Genomic DNA, 22,047 nt, shown 5'->3' with positions numbered 1-22,047 from the left:
CGTTCCCTAAAAACACAACCAGCACAACTATCTAGGTAGTCTCTAGAGGCATCAGTAAGTCCGTTATAGAGGATATCAAGTATCTCGTTCTTCTTAAGAGGGTGATCGGGCAAAGCATTCTGTAGCTGGACGAGCCTCCCCCAAGCTTGTGGAAGACTCTCTTCTTGGAGTTGAGCAAAGTTGTATATTTCCTGCAAGGCAGCTTGCTTCTTATGGGCAGGGAAATATATCTCACAGAAGTAATAGACCATCTCCTGGGGACTACGCACACATCCAGGAGCAAGAGAGGTGAACCAGACTTTAGCGTCATCCTTTAGAGAGAAAGGAAACAGCTTAAGGATATAGTAGTGGCGGATCTTCTCCTCATTAGTGAAAAGGTTGGCTATTTCGGATAGTTTGGTAAGATGGGCTATGACCGTCTCAGACTCATAACCGTGAAAAGGATCAGATTCGACTAGAGACATTATCTCAGGGTCGACAGAGAATTCATAATCCTTATCGGTGACAAAGATAGGCGAAGTGACAAACTTCGGGTCATTTTTCATCCTAGCTTCCCGAGATTTTTCCTTCCACTTGAGAAGTAATTTCTCAGCGTCATAGGCATCCTTACACGCAAGAAAATCCTCAGCTATCTCTCCCTCCATAACATAACCCTCAGGTATATCAAGCAATTCATATCTAGGAGAGCTAGATCTAGCAGGAGCAAAAGCAGGTTCTATCGCAATAGTATCGGTAGTTTCAGAAGCATCATGAGCATTGGCAGTAACTCTAGCAATATGAGCATCATGGAACACTCCTAGTGGAACATCAGGCAAAGGAGTATCTCTAGCAGTATCAAGCATAGCATCATCAGGCAAAATAGCATCTCTAGTATCATCAGGCAAAGCAGTATCAAGCATAGCATCATCAGGAAAAATAGCATCTCTAGCATCATCAGGCAAAGCAGTATCAAGCATAGCATCTCTAGCAGTATCAAGCATAGCATCTATAGCAGTATCAGGCATAGTATCATCAGGCATAGTATCAAGCATAGCATCTCTAGCAGTAGCATCATAAGCTTCATCAAGCACAGGCGACATATCAAGATTTCTAGCAGGAGGTGATGTCGCAAACTTACTCATAACTGAAGGTGAATCAAGTGCAGAGCTAGATGGCAATTCCTTACCTCCCCTCATAGTTGAGGGCAAGACTTTGGTCTTCGGATCCTTCAGATTCTTCATAGTGATCAGCATATACAAATCCCAAGTGACTCAGAGAATATAGCAATACCTCCCCGGCAACGGCGCCAGAAAAATGCTGATTGCAATCTCTGGCGATAGCTAGACGAATGCTGATGACAACAAACCTTCCCCTGCAACGGCACCAGAAGAAGGCTGATAGCACTCCCCAGTAATGAAACTAGAATAATGTTGTTGACGGACCACCAGCGCGTGGGTTCGCATCAGTTTTCGAGGGTAGAGTATTCGACCCAATTTGTTGGTTTGCCAATCAGGAGGTGAGAGTATACTCTCAAGTATTAGCAGCTGAATTTGTCTGATTCAACCACACCTGAAAGATTAGTATCTGCAAGCACAGTACTAACAACAAAGTAATATGATAACAACGGTGTCAGAAACGATCTGTTGATGGCAGACTATTCCTAACGATTGTATCAATGGTGCCTTCATTGCCGCGTTGACGGAAGTTGTCAGCTCCCGTCAACGTCCAGCGAACCAAAATTATAGCAGGTAGCAGCAGTGTAACGAGTCACAGCAGTGGCAAGGAACAGAAGTAGTGACAGCAGTAGCAAGTAGCAACAGTAGCAAGCGACAGTAGTAGCAACAGTAGCAGCGGAGCAAGACAAGTAACAGCAGTAGTAACAGTAGTAGCAGCAGCAGCAGCAGAGCAAAACAAGTAAAAGCAGTAGCAACAATAGTCACAGTAGTAGAGCAAAACAAGTAACAAAAGTAGCAACAGTAGGACAAACTCGTAGGCAATGGGTCGGTGATTTGTTTGGATGATATTCATCATGCAACAGCTATAACACGGAGAGATATGTGGCTAGCTCCCGTTCGTCAATGTGATGTAGGCATGCATTCCGTGTGTCGTCATACATGCTTAGGGAAAAGAACTTGCATGACATCTATTGTCCATCTCTCCCGTGGCAGCGGGGTCCAAAAGGAAACTACGGGATATTAAGGTTCTCCTTTTAATAAAGAACCAGACCAACGCATTAGCACTTGGTGAACACATGAACTCTTCAAACTATGGTCATCAACGGGAGTGGTTCCGGTTATTGTCACTCTGGGGTTGCCGGATTATAACACATAGTAGGTAACTACAACTTGCAAGATCGGATCTAAAACACACATATATTGGTGACAACATAATAATTTCAGATCTGAAATCATGGCACTCGGGCCCTAGTGACAAGCATTAAGCATGGCAAAGTAGTAGCAACATCAATCTCAGAACATACTGGATACTAGGGATCAATCCCCATCAAAACTAACTCGATTACATGATAGATCTCATCCTACTCATCACCGCCCAGCGAGCCTACGAATAGATTACTCACGAACGACGAAGAGCTTCATGGAATTGGAGAGGGAAGAAGGTTGATGATGACGATGGCGACGATTTCCCCTCTCGGAGCCCAAGACGGACTCCAGATCTGCCCTCCAGATGAAGAACAGGTGGTGGCGGCGCCTCCGTATCGAAAACGCGACGAAAACTTCTCTTTTTATTTTTTCTGGGACGAAAGGAATCTTATAGAGCTGGAGTTGGGGCCGGCAGAGCCGTGTGGGCCCCACAAGCCTGCCCACCGCCACCAGGGGGTGGTGGCAGAGCAAGGGTGTGACAGCCCGATGCCGACGCCCCAGAAGATTCCCCTTCTATTCCGTTTTTGTTGTGTGGTTATTTTTATTTGTTGCATCATCATCGCATCATGCGCATCATCAGCATTGCATCGGCAACCCGTTGCCGCCAGTTTTCAAAACTTGCATCCATTGTTAGTTGTCGGTTCCCGTCGTTGTCCGTTCTGAGCCCGACCGCACACGCACGTGCCCGCGGCATCGTCGTAACCCTGTTTTAAAAGTGTGTGTAAAAATTCTCTGATTGGGTTGAGACTTGGCGTGCGGTCTTAGTTAGTTGTAGCTAGGCCGCCTGCCAAATTTTGTCGCAATCGGAGTCCGTCTGGTACCCGAACGGTCGACCGTAGCGGCACCGTTTTCACTTTATCGTCGGACGGTTGTCGGTGTTTTTAAAATAGTTGTCGGGCGCCCGTTTTCCCTCTCATCTGTGCCTAGCCCCTCTACACAATGCTCCGAGCTTGCTGCAACCTAGCGTAAAAACCTTCCGGAACCCGAACCCGGTGGTCGTAACCGTTGGGTCCGGATCAACCCCGTTTTACCCTAAACCATCATCGGTTTGTTAAATGGTCTCCCTAACCTATTTTTTTTCCTGACCGTCTGCTCTAAATCGAAGGTTCCGAACCTAGATATATATTTTTTCCTATAAATAGACTGCGATATACCAATTTCAGACCAAACCCTAACCTACCTGTCCCATCCATTAATCCCCTCGCTGCCGCCACCCACTGGAAAATTCCCCTCGGGATCGTCCCAGACATTTTTTCCTCCAACGAGCATCGCTCCCCCGACTCTCCCCTCGATCCACCGCCACCAGCCCATGGACGAGCCCACCCCGACCGCATCAAGCGCCTCCTCTAGTCCGCAGCCCCGCTTGGGATCGAAAGGAGCCCGACCTCGAGCTGGCTCCTATGCCCCGCTCTGAAGCCGTGCGTGACGTGCGGCAAGGCCCCGAGCTCGCCGAGCCTCTTGCAGCAGCCTCACATGCCGCCGCCGCTGGTAGCTCGCCGCCGCGCCCCTGGTCCGTTGAAGCGCCGCCTCGCCGAATCCCCAGGACAGGTCCTCATTCCCCTCTCCTTTCTTCTTCCTCCTGCTCTTTCTCCACTCCCTCCTCTCTCCGTGTTTTTCTTATCAGCTCGATCTCTCTCCCTTTGTATGTCTAATAGGAAACCATCGAGCCGCCAACCGGGATTTCTCTGTTCGTGCCGACCCATGGAGTTCTCTGCCAATTTTTTTTTCTATTTCTCTGAACAACAGTTGCAGGAGCCCCATGGCTGTCGTCTCGTCACTGTTGGACCCCGAGCCGCCGGAAGCTTCTCCAGCCCCAGGAACGGGACCCCCTCGCCCAGATCCACACCCCCTCGAGCTCACCGTGTCCCTCCTCTGCGTCCTCTCGATGTGGCTGCCGGCATCTGTTTCCCCGATGTGAGCAGCTTCCGTCTGAAACTCTGTTTATTCCCAGATCCGTTCGGATATGGCAGGTTAATTGCAGTAGCCTCTAAATTTCACCATGAGCAAGGCTGCAGCCGAGTTGGCTAGCGCAGCCAATTTCGAAGCAAGTGGACTGGGGTTCGAATCCCACGCGTCCCTATTTTATGTTGTTGTTGTTTTCCTTTTTGATCTGCACTTCACCGCGAGCACAGCCAGCCTAGTTGTTTTGTTTTTCGTCAGGTTCATTGGAGTTGCTAGTTCAGTTAACTAGCTATGCTATTTTTACAAGAATAGTCAGCTATCCTAGTGGTAGGCACAACACACATGTATCCAGGAGGTCTTGGGTTCAAAACCCCATGGCTACATATTTTTTTTATGCAATTTCTCCTTCGAGGATGAGCTGATGCGCAGTTTCATTCAGGTAGAAGCCCAGTTATTTTGCGTGTAAGTAGCCAGCCCAGCTGGTTAGTGGCAGGCCTTTATATCCATGAGGTCATGGGATCAAATCCCATCTGCCCATATTTTTTTCATTTTTTTTAGTTGTACTATGTTTTAGAACGTCCGTATCTGTTAAACCGTGCCTCGGATTAAAATGATTTCGACATGTAAGTTGCTTAGAATTTTCTGTAGTTTCACAATAACCATCTCCCATGCATATTTAAAACTGTTAGGTGTGCTGTTTTGCTTCGGTTTGCATGTCGACGTAACATAAACGGTTTAGGTCGTAACTATTTAACCGTATCTCTGTTGGAGATGTGCCATATATGTAAATGGGCCAGTACGACGAGTAGAAACACGTGAACCACTTTGTTTTGCCGTTTAACAAACCTAAAATGTGATTAGGACAAATCTGGACAGAATTAAGATTTAACACATGGGGTCATTTCGGAGATGCTATATGTCGTTTCCGGTCTCATTTAAAATGCCTAGCTAGGTAGATTAATTTGTGCTTCACCCTCGTGCCATGTTTAGCAACATTTAATATATCCGTGTACCTGAACGGGAGTGAACTAAATAATTAGACGTGGAGTTTCGTCGATATGCAACTCGTTGCATATCGAGCTTCACTTAATGTGTAGTGTTTGGTTGTTGTGTTTGTCATGCCTCTTGCGGAAGTTCAATCAAGGGTGATTGAAAAATTATGTCAATGATTAAAGAAAGAAGCTGAAGTCTAAAACATAAGAAGAACATATCAAGGGTTACCTTGAATTAGCCAACGATAGTTTGTAATTTCATTTTGCTACAATTGGGTTTGTTGCCGAGCCAAACATACAGAATTAAGTGCCATTATTTGGTATAATGGTATATACAAGAGCGCACATATTTTGCAGCAAAGAAGACACTAGGGTATCGAGATTATTAGCGATAATCCGACGATCGATTACAGTAACATGGCAAACACAAGGGCAAAACACAGCGGTGTGGATAGATCGATCACCTACCCACCGACCATCTAACAATGAACGGGGTGTGTGCTAGTCTATGGTAACGAGACCGATCACTACTCAAACGCCCAGGCGTTGTCCCTGCGGACGTCCTCCTCCTCCTGCTCGGTGTAGTCGTTGACGATGTGGAACTTGTCGCGGATCTCGTCGATGGTCTTGCCCCTCATCTGGCCCGCCAGCTCCTTGCACGCCAGGTCCATGAGCCCCTCCACGGCGAGGCAGTCGGCCGCGTGGACGAGGTCGAAGAGCGTGTCCTGGTCGACACGGACCAAGGCGTCGTCCAACGCCTTGAGCGGGTCGTCGGCGATGGGGATGTAGTCGTCGAAGCGGTCGGCGGCCGCGGCCGGGTCCGAGAAGTGCCGGTTGACGTACTCGAGCACGCGGGAGAGGATGCGGCCGGTGACGTCGGGGACCAGGATGACGCCCGCGGCGGCGCCGTCCTTCTTCTCCAGCTCGGCCTTGATCGTCCCGGACGCGGCGGCGATCGCCTCCTCCTTCACCTCGAACTCCTCGCCGTCGGAGCTGCGCAGGTGGACCATCTTCGTCGCCATCTTCGATCGATCTCGCTTCGGGTTTCGCGATCGAGTCTCGTGGTAGGAGCGGCTGGCTGCATATTTATATGCGAGGATAGCGAGCATGAATTTGGGTCGGAGTACTCGGGCCGCCGCCGACTCCAGCTCAGGTTCTGCGTGCGGCATATTATCCGACCGGCCCACATATCTCTTGTGCGGTTTTTTTTTCTTGACAGCAAACCTCTTGTGCAGTTATTACTACTACCTGTTTTGTAACTTCCCCTAAAAAAACTGAGGAGTAACTACTTTTTGTAACTCTAACTCAAAAAATTTACTTGTATTGATCTAACAAAAACTTACTTGTAACGAATTCTTAGAGAGAAAAAACTTATTTTGTACTCCCTCCGTTCCTAAATATAAGTCTTTCTAGAGGTTCCACTAATAGACTACATACGGATGTATATAGACATGCTTTATAGTATAGATTCATTCATTTTGCTTTGTATGTAGACACCTAGTGAAATATCTTAAAAGACTCATATTTAGGTACGGAGGGAGTAACTGCCAGCCGGAAAATGAGTTGAAATTTCTTTAAAATTATTCCATCCGTTCCTTAATATAAGTCTTTTTAGAGATTTTACGAAGGAACTATATATTTTATAGTTTAGATTCATTTATTTCATTTTGTATGTAATCACCTAGTAAAATCATTAGAAAGACTTATATTTAGGAACGGATGGAGTAATACTGAAAAGCAGATAACGAAGTAATTGTTGTTTTAATGGCAAAAAAAACGATGAACAATCAACCCTTACAAGGCAACCCCAAAGAAAATAGAAATCACAATTAGTTCCTCGAAGAATGTATCAACACCATCTTCCTCCTGCGCATGCCGGCGACCCCATGATCCATGCTCGATATCGCGACTGGAACTCCGCATCACCACCCAAGCCAGAAACATTGACTTTGTGGCGAAAAGCCGTTGAGATATGCCAGAAGAAACCAGCGTGTTAAATATACTGGTTCAGTTAGGAGTTGTAACCGTGTAGGGGATCATATGAAGATCATCTTGTTAGCTTAAGTTAGGCGCAACTTATCTCTAAAATCTGTTGTAAGCTCTATCTCGCTTTCTTTCTCTCCAAGATGTATCTCTTCAAACCAACTGTATGCGCTTCAAGAATTTTGCGCCCCTCTATATAATACGCAACACGTCTTCCACATCGGGCAAGACGTTTCCGCTCTCGCATACAGCGTACGCCACTCGAAAACTAAATCGGGGCCCTAGAGAAGAGGACAAGGAGAAGGGCTACAAATGACGAAGACGACTACCAAATCTATCAAACAGCAAAAGCATCAACTGCATATGTCCATTGGAGGCAGCAATTCATCTATTTTCCTTTCTATAAATGTGTTCCATGCACAAAACTTTCTTTACAGGTACAGCTGCCCATATATGCATTCTACTGTCTCAGATCATCCATCTAGCCTCCTGTAGTGACCCCAATATCTGCACAGGTGACTGTGACATCTCGCTCTACACAAGCAACATTCCTATGTCAGGCGACGCGGCAGCAGAGTCTCTGAATCATATGCACAGCACCTCGACTCTGACTGACCGATGTCTTCTTTCTAAGTTTCATGCATCAGAAAGCTGACTAAACGAATTGAAGAATCTATGAATCATGAATGTGATCTGAAGAATCTACAGCCCCCGCGGGGATCGCACTTGGACAATGAGCAAGAGATCAGTCCGCAGCTAGTGCTTGGAGCTCCCGCAGGTGGTCTGGTATCAGTGTTCCCAGGTGAGGGTTCTGGGGGTTCTCTGCATATGCAACATGGTATGCTGCAACGCAAGCCTGTGGCCACGCGATCATCATTCGGCACTGCAACGTTGCAACACAAAGAAAAAAGGAAATTATAAACGGGAAGCATAGAACAGTAAGGGACATCTACACTTCATAATTGTTGCTGGACCGCTGCCCTTTTCGGTGGATAAATAACAGTATCTCCCTGCCTTTTTCAGTTTTCAGTGGACAAGCATCTCTCTTCTTTTGGATAACAATTAATGAATGGATGTCATTTTCACGTAATTCTTTTAAAAGAAGCACTATAGAACTACAAAAGTGGAAAGCTGCACCCCCTGCAATTTAAAGGCAAATCCACATTTTATATATCTCTGTACCAACTAGCTTGTGAAGCTTATGGACGCAACTACCAAAAAGGTCAAGGGGCATAAGTATGCAAAATGTTGAACTAAACAGGTTTATGCTGCTTCTTGTAAACAAACAGCAATACATATTCTATCAGTTTTACTAGTGCAGACAGTGTGCTTCTTCTTGTCAACAGAAGATTAAAATAAATTCAACCTGCTTCACTAATAGAGGGTATGCTTTTTTTTTGCTGTTTGCTAGCAAAAGAACAATGCAGACTTAGGTTGTCACTATCACTAATGCTGATAAACACTGGAAAAACAGCCGGAGAGGGATTAAGCAGAATACCATGTAATAACCGATGAGGAATGAGTAGAACGCTATTGGCAGAGCAAGCTCCTTACGATCCCTATCCATGGCCAGTGCCCATGAACCAGCAACCAATGAGGCCAAAGCGCCTCCCGTGACAGCCGACAGGAAGCAGAACGAACCAGTGAGGTCTGAATCAACAAGCTTTGCCATCCCGCGAAGAACAAAAAGGGACCACACATCCCGCGAGGCCACACAGAACGCCTTCCCCCGTGCTCCGACATGGACAAAGCCCCACCGGTTCACCCGTCCCATCAATTTTTCTGATACAGTCAGACAGCAGCCCTGGCAGCATGAGAAAAGGAATTCGTCGTTGCCCCCTGACAGGGCGTTAATCGCTCGAGCGAAACTCCTCACAGCTGCAATCACCGGGACAACCACAGCCCCCATGCATATGTCACCAAAAGCTGGCCCCGATATCGTGCCACAGAATGCTTCGACGGCACCACCTGGCATACGGACTCCGTAGGCAAGCGGCGCATGTGCCAGCCTTGCCACGGCCACATAGACGAAGTAACGCAGCACCTGCATAGTCCATGATATGCTCACCAGGAGCACAGCCACATAGACAATATGGAAATCCATGAAGTGCCCTTCTGCAGCTGAAATGCAGCTGATGGCAACTGTCCAGAAGGCCATATAGCCAAACGCGGCAAGGACAACAAAAACAACCAGGCAAGAAGCACTGAACGGCAAATGTGCTCCATTGACAGAGGTGGAAAGTACTGCAGCAGCATGCTGGAGACGCGGGCCAGTGGCCCAACAACTGTACAGCGCCGCTGCAATGGCGATCACAACTATGAGCACTCCAATGCCAAGGGCTTCGCCATCACCGACAAGGAGTATGACGACATCGCAGCCAAGTGCGAAAACAGGAGCTGTCCAGAGAGATGTTTTGATGGCTTTTGCAGGATTAGTGACAGCAAGAATAGTCCAAAAGCAGGCAGCGATGATAGATAATATCACAGAAGAGGCAAGCGGGATGAAGTGGGCGAAGGGCTTGTAGGTAGGATTCGGGTGGGAAGAAGCCTGGACTCCAAGAAAGATTGTGAGAGCGATGAAAGCAACGAGGTGCATGATGAACAGAATCTTTGTGACACTGGCTGTGAAACCACTGCAGCAACCACGACTGTCAGGGACTGCAATGTTCCCGTAGACTGGAGAGTAAATTTGCTCTTCTATTTCAAGTGGCACCTGAAGAAGTAGTGGTTGGAACATTAGTGAAGTGAAATCTTAAAACTAAAACAGCAATTTAAATGTTATGAAAACTAATATATGGATCATTAGTAATTAATTATGTTGGAGAAAACATGATGCATTAATCGTACATGCTATGAAGAAACAAACTCATGCCTACAGTGAGAGGTGATGCCTTGCAAATGATTCCCCAAAAGTTATTCCAGAAACACATATCTGTAACAGATGTTTTAAAATAATCAGGAAGAAGGTAATTTATACTTCATGTCTAGCTTAGAAAGAAAATAGAGGGACTAACGCAAGTCGGCAGTCAGGATTGATATTGCCACCTTGTCTGATAATAGCAAATTCACTTAGATGCTAGAACACAGAAATGTCGTCAGACTGCGATCTTGTCAGAATAAGATGAATGTTTTCACTATGAGTCTATAAGCCAGATGAAGGGGGGGAGTTTGTGAAGATAATCCCATATGTATCTGAATATTTGATAAATATAAGCAACAATTAGTTCCTGAAATCGGCTTCTACCTGGTATTTTGATGTTAATTTTCTCATAGAAACTTGCAACGTTTTTTTGACCCCATCATTAAGCTGCAATACGTGTTTAAAGCTATCATATATGCTACAGTTTAATGATAAACTAGCATATAGTACTACATTGTTTTTCAGATATCTCACTCTATACAAGACATAAACTGATATTGGCAATCACAATAACTGTACCAGAACTTCAAAGGAAATCGGTTTATAAGATGCAGATAGAGTTGTATATTCCAAATATAATCACAGAAACACTTGCTACATTCTTCTATAACTGCATATTAGGCATGCTGAACGTGCATATCATCAGAGAATTGGGAATGTCAAAATGGAGTATAAAACTATGGATCAATCAAATTCGTGCAACCCCAAAAATTCACGGGCAAACTAACGCCACCAAAGTCATGGTGCCACTCAAGTAGGCCGCCAAGCCCCAACCACATGAGCACTCCACTGCCTCATTTAGGTCTGCGCATCTAAAGCGCCAGCGACAGTTGTAGTCATACACCAACCCCAGCCCACAACCATCAGTCACAGGGTTAGTTCAACCAATTCTTCAACACATGAGCAGCATCGAAAGATCCGAAACACACCAGTTCCAACACACGGCCTTCCGCGCGGGAGCTGATTCGAGCAACGCCGACACGAGCAAAACGATTCTGAACGCATGTACATGGGTCATCTGAATTACTCGGTATGATTCAGTGGTCCAAGCAGAACCGGCACAATCAGAGCAGCAGCGACTAGCCCCCCGATTCGGCGGGCCTGGTTCGACAGAGATCCCGAGATACCAGCAGGGCACTCCCATCGGGGCACGCGGAACGAATCGCGGCACCGAATCGCCCGATTCCAGCACACGCGCGAGAGGGACCGGGAATTCCCCCCGAGCAAGCAAAAGCCGCAGGAGCGAGCGAGCACCCCAGTCGCAAGTGAAACGCAGGCACGCGGAGCGCAAGGGACGGGGCCGTGGGGAGGGGAGGAGAGAGGGGCGGGCGCCGGTTCACCTGGTAAGGGCTCGCCTCCGGCGTGCGCGCCGCGCCGCCCCCGGCGGTAATGCCGCCGCCGCCGCCGGCCGCGGTGATCTCGCCGACGCCGATTACTCCCTGCCTCGCCGCCATCGCCCTGCCGCCTGCCGTGCCCGTCTCTCTCTGGTCCGTGGGTGGCTTTGGTCCGGTGGAAGTAGTGATAATCATGTGCTCCGGCTTTGGCTTTTGCTCTCGCTTTCGCGGCCGCGCTTTTTCGCTTGCTTCGCCTGCTCTGCCTCTGCTTGGACGGGGGGGAAGTGGTTCCACTACCATCCTTTTTTTCTTTTTCTTTCTCTTTTGAGAGTTGATTTGGTTGACGAGGAGGCGTGGCGTGGGGAGTGGGGTGCGTGGGGTTGCCCAGTAAATGCGAGTGGTTCGGGTCTCTGACGCCGTGGGGTCAGTGGGGTTTTGTGATCTTCCGTCGCGGCCGTGCGCCGTTGCCCGTTGGATTGTAAGTACCGGTGGCGATGACGAGGTGGAGTACGGCGTGGAGTACCGGTCGTCGTTCGGTGGACTTTTTTTTTGTTTTGACCTATAAAGCTACCAAAATGCAGAATTGACCTTGTTTTAAAAAAAAATCTCAATCTATTTTTTTTTCGTGACGCCAGCGTCTGGTACGAGCTGACATGATCGGCTGACCCGCTGAGTCTCTGATGTAGCATGGTACCACACGTCAGAGACTCGTGGCGTCTGGTACCAAACGCCGAGGGCCTTGGCGTCTGGATGACGTGACACGTATTATTAAAAAAATGTGTGATCTGCCCTTGGCGTCTGGTCCAGGACCAGATGTCACGATCCCTGACGTCTGTCCATTTGTCACGTCACAGACTTAGCGGGTCAGCCGGTCATGCAGGCCCGTACCAGACGTCAGGGACCTTGGCGTCTTCCATGCAAAACCAGACGTGAGGGACGTTGGTGTCACCAAAAGAGATTAGATTTAAAACTTTTTTTTAAAAGTGAGGTTAATTCTGGATTTTCTTAGTCTTATAGGTCAAAAACAGAAAAATTGTCCTCATCTGGTTTGGACCTTGCGTTTACAACATACTCCCTCCGATCCTATATACCCTATGCATAACTTTTTTTTCCCTAAATGATCTGCGCGGCCACCCTTGAGTAGAGCAGCTTTCCCAGCCTGCCCCTGCCTTCCGCTTCGCTAACAATTTTTTTTAGGAGAAACCATATATTTATTTAGAAAAATAGCAACATACAACATATATTGCTTCTCTCTGAAACAGTCCGGAGAGACAACACACGAGAAAATTTACATCACCATCATCAAAGAATCTAGCCGCCGTCGACGCCGAAGCGTTCGCCGGAGGAGAGAAACATAGGCCTCCAACTTGCCAAGATCCAAGATAGTGCCATAGCAGCCAAGCTGTGTTATGAACCTTTGATCAGGCATCGTCACAAGTGGCAACACACATGTCAATGTGGATCACCGGCCGAACAAATACTTCACACATCTTGGATCGCGGTCTTGAAGGTCTCGCCTGATAGAATCGTCGAAAAACTTCAAAACCGGCAACCATCTTCCACCGCCAAATCTTCATGTGGACTATCCCTTAGACAAGACCGGCGTTGAAACGATGGCCAACTCCAAGATGCAAACTTCCGGCTCCACGACGACACTGGAGATGCAGCTGACGTGATGCGGATGAAGCCGAATAAACAAGAACCTGAGGAAGATCTACATCGAAGTCTTGAGGAACTTACTCGAACACAAATCCATGGCTCCTCGACGTCGTAGAAGAACGCCGCTGAGTCGGTGGATTGGAAAACTTTATTCGCGGCGATGACGTCGGCATCGACCAAGCGCAGACATCCGACATACCTATCCTCGGCCTATCTACAAACCGAATGGAAGGAACCGGTCTCCCCCCTCCCGCTGTCGCCGGAGCGACGAGCGGACGGAAGGGGAGCCAACGCCCTTGCCGCGAGAAGGCAGGAACCGCCCGCGAGATCACCTCTCGTGAGCAGTTAGAGAAAACAGGCGGGCGGGCGATTGGGTGGGTTAATCCTCTTAATTGGGGCAACCTCCTACTCCCTTTGTTCCTAAATAAAAGATTTTTTTAGATATTTCGCTATAGACTTTAAATGAACGAATGAATATATAATTTAAAATATTTCTAGATACATCCATATGTAATTCATAGAAAAATCTTTACAAGATATTATATTTAGAAGCGGAGGAAGTAGTTTGCATGCACATACATGTAAGTGAAGGAGAGAGGGATTACCTGTGACATGCGGGGAGGGATACGAGGCGACTAATATCCTAATCCCCGCAAAAGCAGGGGCAAACTTGTCCAGAAATTTTCGAATGGGGCACTCCTTGGTATGCGAACTACGAGTTATGCGTAAAGTAAAAAAGAACGGAGGGAGTACTTCATCCATTCCGTAATATTTCTGAATCTAAGTTTGACCGTACCTAAATTTAACCAATGAGACCGTGATATAGCGAGGGTCCCGATCTTTCGATGAGATGATAACTATCGATTTGGTGGAGACGACTTTGACGATTCGACTACAAACGTGCACGAGTTGCGCCTTAGCAATCGCTAAACCAATCTCCAAGAGGTTATTGACCATGCCTGAGCACGATCAACCTGACCACGAAGGTCTATTCCTGCAAGCAATCGAAGAACAAGCAAGAATATGATATTGCAATCTGAATATTGCGAATATAGATGAAGTATTGATAAGGGTGGGGATCTGAAAACGGTCTTAGTCTGGTCGTTGGACACAAACGAAGTATACGAAGTTGCAATGGCTAACTTTTAACTAAAAAAATCCCAAGCAAAAAGCTACTAGGTTGATCTACTTATATAGGAGCATGGGTGGCGGCCAAGGAGGTGGGAGGACGTTCCAAGGCAGCCTAAAACTAACCCTAGGTCGTACAAGGCCTATGGTCCCAAGTGGATGTGATGCAACACCTTTGCACTTGTTGTATGACTCGGATTCTGGTGCAACGTCATATTGTTTGGTCGATATCTCCACGCTCCGGACGAATTTGAAGGTGGTTCCAATTGGGCCTGAAAGCACATAAAATCTAATTTGCAGCCCAAAAAGAATCACCCAATTTGGAGTCCTGATGTAAAAGTTCTTGGCGTTTTGGTACAGGCATGTCTGTGCAGTCCGAATCAGAGTCCAAAACGTGAAAGACTTGGACTCTATCTTCTCTTGGGCTAAAAGTGATGTGAGAGAACTTCTTGAACAACAACTAATTATTTCCGTTGACATGAGAGGACCTATTGAGTAGCACCCAACCATTTTCTCTTCCCTTGTCATCACACGTGGTTCATACAAATGTTCGACCATTCCGCATTTAGGCATAAAATAAAAACATGTGAAATATTTTTGTTTCTGATAACATAAGGAAATTATTGCATGACTTTTATCAGAAATCACCTCAAATAAATACGCATATGCAATAATTATTATAATATCCAAGATAGTCATGCCCTCATCAGACCAACTGTGGCGACAACAGAAATTATACCACTGAATTCATATTTTTATATGAATTCAGTGGTATAATTTTTGCTTCCACCGTAAGTCGGCCTTGTTGATTAAATGTAAGATTAAATTTAAATCTCAAAAAAGGAAAACGCACTACTTTATGGAATGGTGGGAGTAGTTTTTTAGGATTGTTTACAACATATATCTATACTACTATTAAACAAGCAAACAAGAACTTTTCTATGTGCATCCACTAAATTGATCACAAGACCACACGAACCGATCAACACCGTACGGTTAGCCCCACAAATCTTAGTCTAACGACCATCACTGATTTAATAGTTTTACGGTGTGCATTTAGCAATTTCCAACGACTGACCGTACTCCACCAGCGGAGGATGACCGCATCTCTTCTCGCCCCTGCCTCCTCGCACCTATCGCCGCCGCCCCTTGCTAAAAAAGAACCCACACGTCCGGCAGGTTATGCCTTCGTCGGCGGCTACGGGGTCCCTCTCCTCTATCGACCATCGGCGGCAACGCGGGACGCAATGGGCGGCCAGGGACGATGCTGGGTGCGGGGTCTGGAGGTGAAGCTGCGGGAGCCGGCCCTTGTGGCGCGAGCGCGCGACGGTGCCAGGGCGCGTGCGTGAAGGCACGTTCCTCCCGCTTCCGGCATGCCGCGGCATGGGCCTCTCTGCTGTCGCCGTGCTCCCTGATGCCAACTCCTCCTTCCTCCCGCCACTGGACATGCACAACACCATATCTTGCCCTCGGCCCGATGGCCATAGAAAGGTAAGTAGCTTCATTCTTTTTTCCCTTTGAATCAAATAGAAGATTAATAAATTATCTCGCCCACTATTCCATCCCGTGGAATGAGCTTGGATCATGCATACTTTTCGTTGATTCATGCCTCAGATCTAGCATAAATAGAATAATCCAATAAAAAATTGGACCACCAAGTGTTTGTGTTTATGCTTACAAAGCTTCCATTCTCTATTTTGATGGTCTGAACATTCTAATTGAGAAGAAACATATTAGTGCCCTGAGTGCATAGATTCTATGCAGCTATAAAGGTGAATGAATCAACCAAAAAGTTAAAGTCTGGACAAAAAAAATATGCAGAGAAATCACCTAAATCAACAACAGCCATAGGATGTTCAGGTGGGGTGCGTGGCCTCGATCCCATGCATGCAAGCACGCAACTCATAGATGACCAAGAGCGGGATGGGTAAGGAAATGCATGTTTACCCTTTAGAATGCATGCTTTCTAGGATAGAAATGGACCCTGCTGCAATACCAGTGATACATGCTGAAATTTTTCCGACACAATCTAGAAACATAGGAACCAACAAACTACGCTGCAATATTTAAGAATAGATGCAAGACAAGGAATAATTGATCGAGTGTGAAAAAGAAGTAGTCAATGACACTGTTCTCACATAGATATGTAAATTCTCCAATTTTATTATTCACACGCAACAGAAAATATTATTAGTGTGAGGAAATTGTAATGGGTGCATGGAAAACAACAATTTTTGCTTCAAACATGTTAGTAATGGGTGCATGGAAAACAATAATTTATGCTTCAAACATGTTAGTTACAGCACAAACAGTTGTTGCATCACGAAAAAGAAAACGTATGGTATATGAAGCAAGTAAATATTCATAGCAGCGCGGTTGTGTGTTGGGAAACAGTAACTTGCAAGACTAAATAGATTCCTTATACTTACAAGGAGAATAACAATGCCGGTCTAAACTGTTACGAATGCATACAGAAGAGGAATAATCTGCAGTTTCACTTTGACAACAAGGATATAACTAAATGTCGTGCTCCAGAAAAATAGTCAAAAAAGGAAAATAATTTATACCATTGCCAAGAGGCCTATTGAGAGTTGGATGTGCACGGGTCTGGTGAACATGACCTCGATCTGCACGGATCCGGTAACGGTGATCTCGATCTGCATGAATACGTCTATGACAAGTTGGATCTACAGAAGGGATGGTCATGGCAGCAATGCCATCACTACAGATCAACATGCAGGAACGCATGTTGCGGGGACAGGGAATCCATCTGTTGTATCTGGATATAAGAACACTTCCAGAAGTGAATGTAGAAGTGTTGAGACAACAAATGCATCATTCTTCAGTCTCTTTGTCCTAAGATCTTAGTTATATATATGTCTTCAGACCATCTTGTTTTATTATTTTCTCTTTGTCAATAAGTGTTTTTAGTCATATTACCTAGAAAACAATCTGTCCATTCGTTCTTCGGTCTGTTTTTCTGGTTTTTTTTCAACTATATGATCTCATTCCATAATTTGTAGGCATCGGTGAGCAATATGGATGATGCACGTGAACAGATTGGCACTACCATCTCCACTACACTGAAGGAGATCAAGCCTATTTCCATCAACATCAACTGGAACCTTCCCTTGACATGCATCCTTCTCCTTTCTTTTTTCTCTCCCGAGGTAAGTTGGCATGCTCCATGTTCGTGCATAAGGACGATGAGATGGATATGTGTTCGGTATTACTGATTTTGAGGAACTGCTCAATTGTCAGCCTGTCAAACCAGATGAGCCTGAGAGGAACTAAGAGAAATGACTATTCATTTACCACTCGTGTCATCTGATCCTCTCTATTGTCAATTTGTCATTCGGGTGATCCTTGAATGTATTAGTAGACAAAATGACATGTTTTTTTTATCAGCTATGATATGTGTTTCCACTGGATACTTGCCGCTTTCCGATGGGCAGATTTTAGCTTGAGACGTTTTTTGCGAAAACATAGCGGTGCTTTTGCTATGATGGAAATTCAGAATAGGGTGTTCCATACTAGATTGAACACGTAGGAATTTGTGACTGAGTTTTATGCTCAGAGCTGGATACCTGCTCTCCGCTCTTCACCTATCCTAGAACTCATTTCATCTTTCGTGTTGTCATAATGTGTCCATTAGACTGTATTCTAGCTGAAAGTTTCAGAGTTGTCAATTATTTTTGGAACTCGGTTCACATAGTAGCTGATCCTTTTTTGGGACATATTTGTTGTGTCTTTTCCCCCATTTAGTCTTGTATTTTGTCTACATAGTTCAATTAGCTTCAAGTGCAACATAGGACCGAGTATGACAGCCCACTCGATGGTCTTGTATTCTTCAAGCAAGGATGAAAGAAGTTCCTCACTTATTTCAGACCGTATGTAGTCTACATTGAAATATTGAAACACATATTATATTTATGAATGTAGAGAGTATTTTCATAATGATCATGTATGGTTATAATATTAGTTGAGACGTGCGTTGCACGTGCATACTTACTAGTATCCTCTATTCCTAAATAGGTGCAACCCACTATAGATTTTTGCTGCCCTTTGGTGATGCCACGTCACATTCCACTTCATTTTGATTGTTTTTTAGCATAATATTTTCTACAACCGCAACACCGTTCGTTTCCTATGCCACGTCACAGTCCACTTTATTTTGATTGTTTTTAGCATAATATTTTCTACAACCGCAACACCGTTCATTCCCTATGGTCCTATCACCAGATTTATATCTGCAGTTAAACACTAATAAAACCTCTTCCCCACACGCAGGGTGTCTTCTCTCCTTCCATTCCCCTACCCGATTCCTTTCCATCTGTATATATATGTCTATTTCTCTCATGTCCCTTTAACGCCTCCTCCAGCACCCATCGCAGCCTACCATGCCACCGTCCTTGTGACAGCCCGATGCCGACGTTCCAGAAGATTCCCCTTCTATTCCGTTTTCGTCGTGTGGCTTATTTTATTTGTGGCATCATCATCGCATCATGCACATCATCTGCATTGCATCGGCATCTCCGTTGCCGCCAGTTTTCAAACTTGCATCCATTGTTAGTTGCCGATTTTGGTCGTTGTTCGTTCTGAGCCCGTTCCCACACGCCCACGCTCGCGGCACCGTCGTAACCCTGTTTTTAAAGTGTGCGTAAAACTTTCTCTGATTGGGTTGAGATTTGACGTGCGGTGTTGTTTTAATATAGATAGGCCGCCTGTCAAGTTTCGTCGCAACCGGAGTTCGTCTGGTACCCGAACGGTCGACCGTAGCGGCACCGTATCCGGTCCACCGCCGGACGTCTGTCGGTGTTTTAAAATGCGTTGCAACAACACCCGCTCTCCCTCTCGTCTCCGGATAACCACTCTTCACAGCCCACTAGTTCCACCTAGCCACCTCCTCTGTTCGTGGTCATCGGATCGCGATCGGACGAACGAGGTCCACCCCACCCGAGACCAACCCTATATAAGCATCACCCCCTAGGAGAACCCTCTCACTTCACTAGGGTTTCCCCTAGCCATTTTTGCAGCCACCCCCCTCAAAACCTTCACCTGCTAGCCCAAACCCTTCAAATCCCGCAGCCCTAGCCTCCCTATTCTTTCCCATCCCACAGATCTCAGATCTAGGGCTCAGATAGCCCGAAATCCCCACCTACCGGACATGTCCGTGGTCAAACCGGACACGTCCGGGTGTCCGCAGTGCCATCTGATCCAGTCTCGAGCAGCAGCCCGCAGTCGCAGCCCCACGGCGCTCGCTGCCCGAGAATCGCCAGCTCCTGCCAGGCCTCACCGCGCCCTCGCCGGATCTAGCGCCGCCGCCTCGCCTCCAGCTCGCCGCGTCGCCTCGCCTTGCTGCCGCGGTGCCTCGCTGCTGCACCCGGATCCGACCGGGGAAGCCAGATCCGAGGCAGCTCCGCCGCCTCCCGCCCATCTTGCCGCCGCCTCGCCCGCCGGGGGTTCTTCCCGTGCCGCCGGCCGCCGTTGCGGGTGCCCAGCGCCGCTGGGGGGCTCGTCCTGCCGAGCTCCAGGAGGGAGACGACGGGTACGGGCGTTGGCCTCGCCCAGCCGCGTGGGCCGCCCCACCGGCCCAGCACCGCGGGGGCAACCGCTCCGCCCCGCCTGGGCCTCCTCCGTCGGCCCAAGCCGAGCAAGCGCCCTCGGCTGAGCCTCCCCATTCGGCCTCCTCTTCCCCAGTTGAGCCTCCTCCAGCGACCTGGGCCAGGCCCAAGGTGAGACTGCCCCGATCCCCACTAATTTCATACGTGTGCGCTGTTTTGTTATGTAGCGCCTGCCACTTTCGGCCCGTTAGCTATTTAGGATTTTTTTCGGAATTTAATAAATTTCAGAAAAGAACTGTATATTAAAAATGCCATAACTTTTTATCCGTAAGTCGGAACGAGGCGTATTTTATATGGTTTTGGGGTAGTTTTGCGAGTAGAACACGATTTCACAACTTGCATATTTATTTGACGTTGTTTGACGTGCCAAGCGCCTAGTTTAGCATGCTGTCCCGATAGGGGAACGTCCCGGATTTATTTTTCTTGCGATCAAGATTGCTCGGATGTCGTAGTACAAATGCCCATGTTTTAGGAACCTATTTTCCTTGTATTTTAGAGCGGTCGTTGGTATTTTTGCGTGTAGGGATTGCCGCTAGTTTATTTTCCCGTGTATAGGTTATTTTTCTCGCATTTTCGTGTGGCATTATATTGTTGTGCAACCCCACATATTTTATATGTTTCCGGGGTAGAAAAATCCATGGGATAATTCTGTGCAATTAGTTTTAGCATTAGAGCAAGTTAGTTTGCGCGATATTTTTCCATGTTGCCCTCTTGTTTAATTCGTAGGATTTATTCCGTGCTTCGTTTGAAGGAGTTGTCAACTAGAGAGTTGATCTTCGATGTTTTGTCTAGCCTCTGGTATTTTTGGTTACAATAGAAATGCATGTTTAGGTGTGGTTTGATTGCTATCAAGTTGCTAGAAATAGTGTTGATTTGGACGTGCTGAAATATTTCTAAGTCTGGAATCTGTTATATTTTGTTGTTGTTTTGTTTTGCCTCTATCTTATGATATGTAGCTCTTTTGAGGTTGGTCCAATGAAGTTAGTTGTAGCCCTTGTGTTTCTCTAGCATGCTGTGAATTTTCATGCCATTTGGAGCCCTGTAGCTATAGATTTTGCTGCTGTCAATATTGCTTAAGATCGAAAACTGCACTTTCATGAGGTGTAATTTTCACTAAGTCTGAAATAGTGTGTGAGATGCCATTTTGTGACTTCTTTTCCTAGTGATCCATGATGCCATGCTAGTTGTTGTTAGTTGTTTGTAGTAGTGCTTCTTGCTCTGTTTCGTGTCATGCCTTGGTTGAGTTTATTGGAGTTGAGTAGCTCGTAGTTGTGGGGTGTAGAAAGTGCTATGTGGCTGATTTTGGCAGATTGTGGTGATATCTTGTTTTGCTCGTAGTTTTTGATCCGTAGCTCTGATTTGATCGTGTCCTACATGAAACTTGCTTAGAATCTCATGTAGTTTCATTTTCTCTTGCTGGTTGTGTGTTTTGAAGTGCTCGTGACCATCGTTGCACACATATTTCATTCATGCCATCATATCTTGTGGTGCTTGTATCTTTTGAACCGTAGCTTCGCTGGAGATGTTCTTTATGTGTAGATTGCTTGAAATGACGCGTAGAATCACGTGAACCTATTTGTTTTGCTGTTTAACAACTAATTAAATGTGTTAGTTCAGATCTGGACAGAATTGTAAATTAACATGTGAGGTCGTCTCGGAGGTGCTATATGTCGTTTCCGACCTCATTTAAAATGCCTAGATAGGTAGTTTAGTTACGCTTCACCTCTTGCCATGTTTAACCACATTTAAAATTGTCGTGTATCTAAACGGGATAGAACTAAATAAATAAACGTGGAGTTTCGTCAATATGCAACTCGTTGCATATTGAACTTCACTTAATGTGTAGTGTTTGTTTGTGTGAATTGACATACCGTGTCTTGCATGTATTCATGTAACGACCAAGATGCGGTCCTTTCCGATCTGGGGGTCGAGGCCCCCGAATAGGAAAGAAGCGCATCTAAGCGTTTCGCAAGCAAGTAACATAGCACAAATAATAATAAAAATAGACAATTCGGGATTCAACTGTCTTCTTATTAATAACTCAGAGTACAACACAGATACAATCAAGATAGTTCCGCTACGGACTACAAAACATGGAAACGCTATGCTACCCTGCCGGCAGGCCCACGATCACGACCACGCCTT

The 22,047-nt window shown here is 46.3% G+C and overlaps 2 protein-coding genes across 2 annotated transcripts; both read right to left on the bottom strand.

The window, feature by feature from the left end:
- Positions 1-5,512: 5,512 nt before the first annotated feature.
- On the bottom strand, positions 5,513-6,359 carry LOC123452072 (SKP1-like protein 4). The gene has a single exon (XM_045128646.1). It carries the CDS (start codon positions 6,274-6,276, stop codon positions 5,782-5,784), a length of 495 nt encoding a protein of 164 aa, XP_044984581.1. The 5' UTR covers positions 6,277-6,359; the 3' UTR covers positions 5,513-5,781.
- A 1,248-nt stretch (positions 6,360-7,607) lies between these two features.
- LOC123452071 (protein PNS1-like) lies at positions 7,608-11,812 on the bottom strand. The gene is made up of 3 exons (XM_045128645.1): positions 11,498-11,812; positions 8,736-9,950; positions 7,608-8,120 (listed from the first exon to the last, which is right to left on the bottom strand). The coding sequence occupies exons 1-3, from the start codon at positions 11,789-11,791 to the stop codon at positions 7,983-7,985; spliced, it is 1,647 nt and encodes a 548-aa protein (XP_044984580.1). The 5' UTR covers positions 11,792-11,812; the 3' UTR covers positions 7,608-7,982.
- Between the last annotated feature and the right edge of the window lie 10,235 nt (positions 11,813-22,047).

This window comes from Hordeum vulgare, chromosome 5H (assembly GCF_904849725.1).
Source record: "Hordeum vulgare subsp. vulgare chromosome 5H, MorexV3_pseudomolecules_assembly, whole genome shotgun sequence".
Taxonomy (NCBI): Eukaryota; Viridiplantae; Streptophyta; class Magnoliopsida; order Poales; family Poaceae; genus Hordeum; species Hordeum vulgare.
The sequence above is the reverse complement of the archived record's forward strand: the minus strand, read 5'-3'. Positions and strand labels throughout refer to the sequence as shown.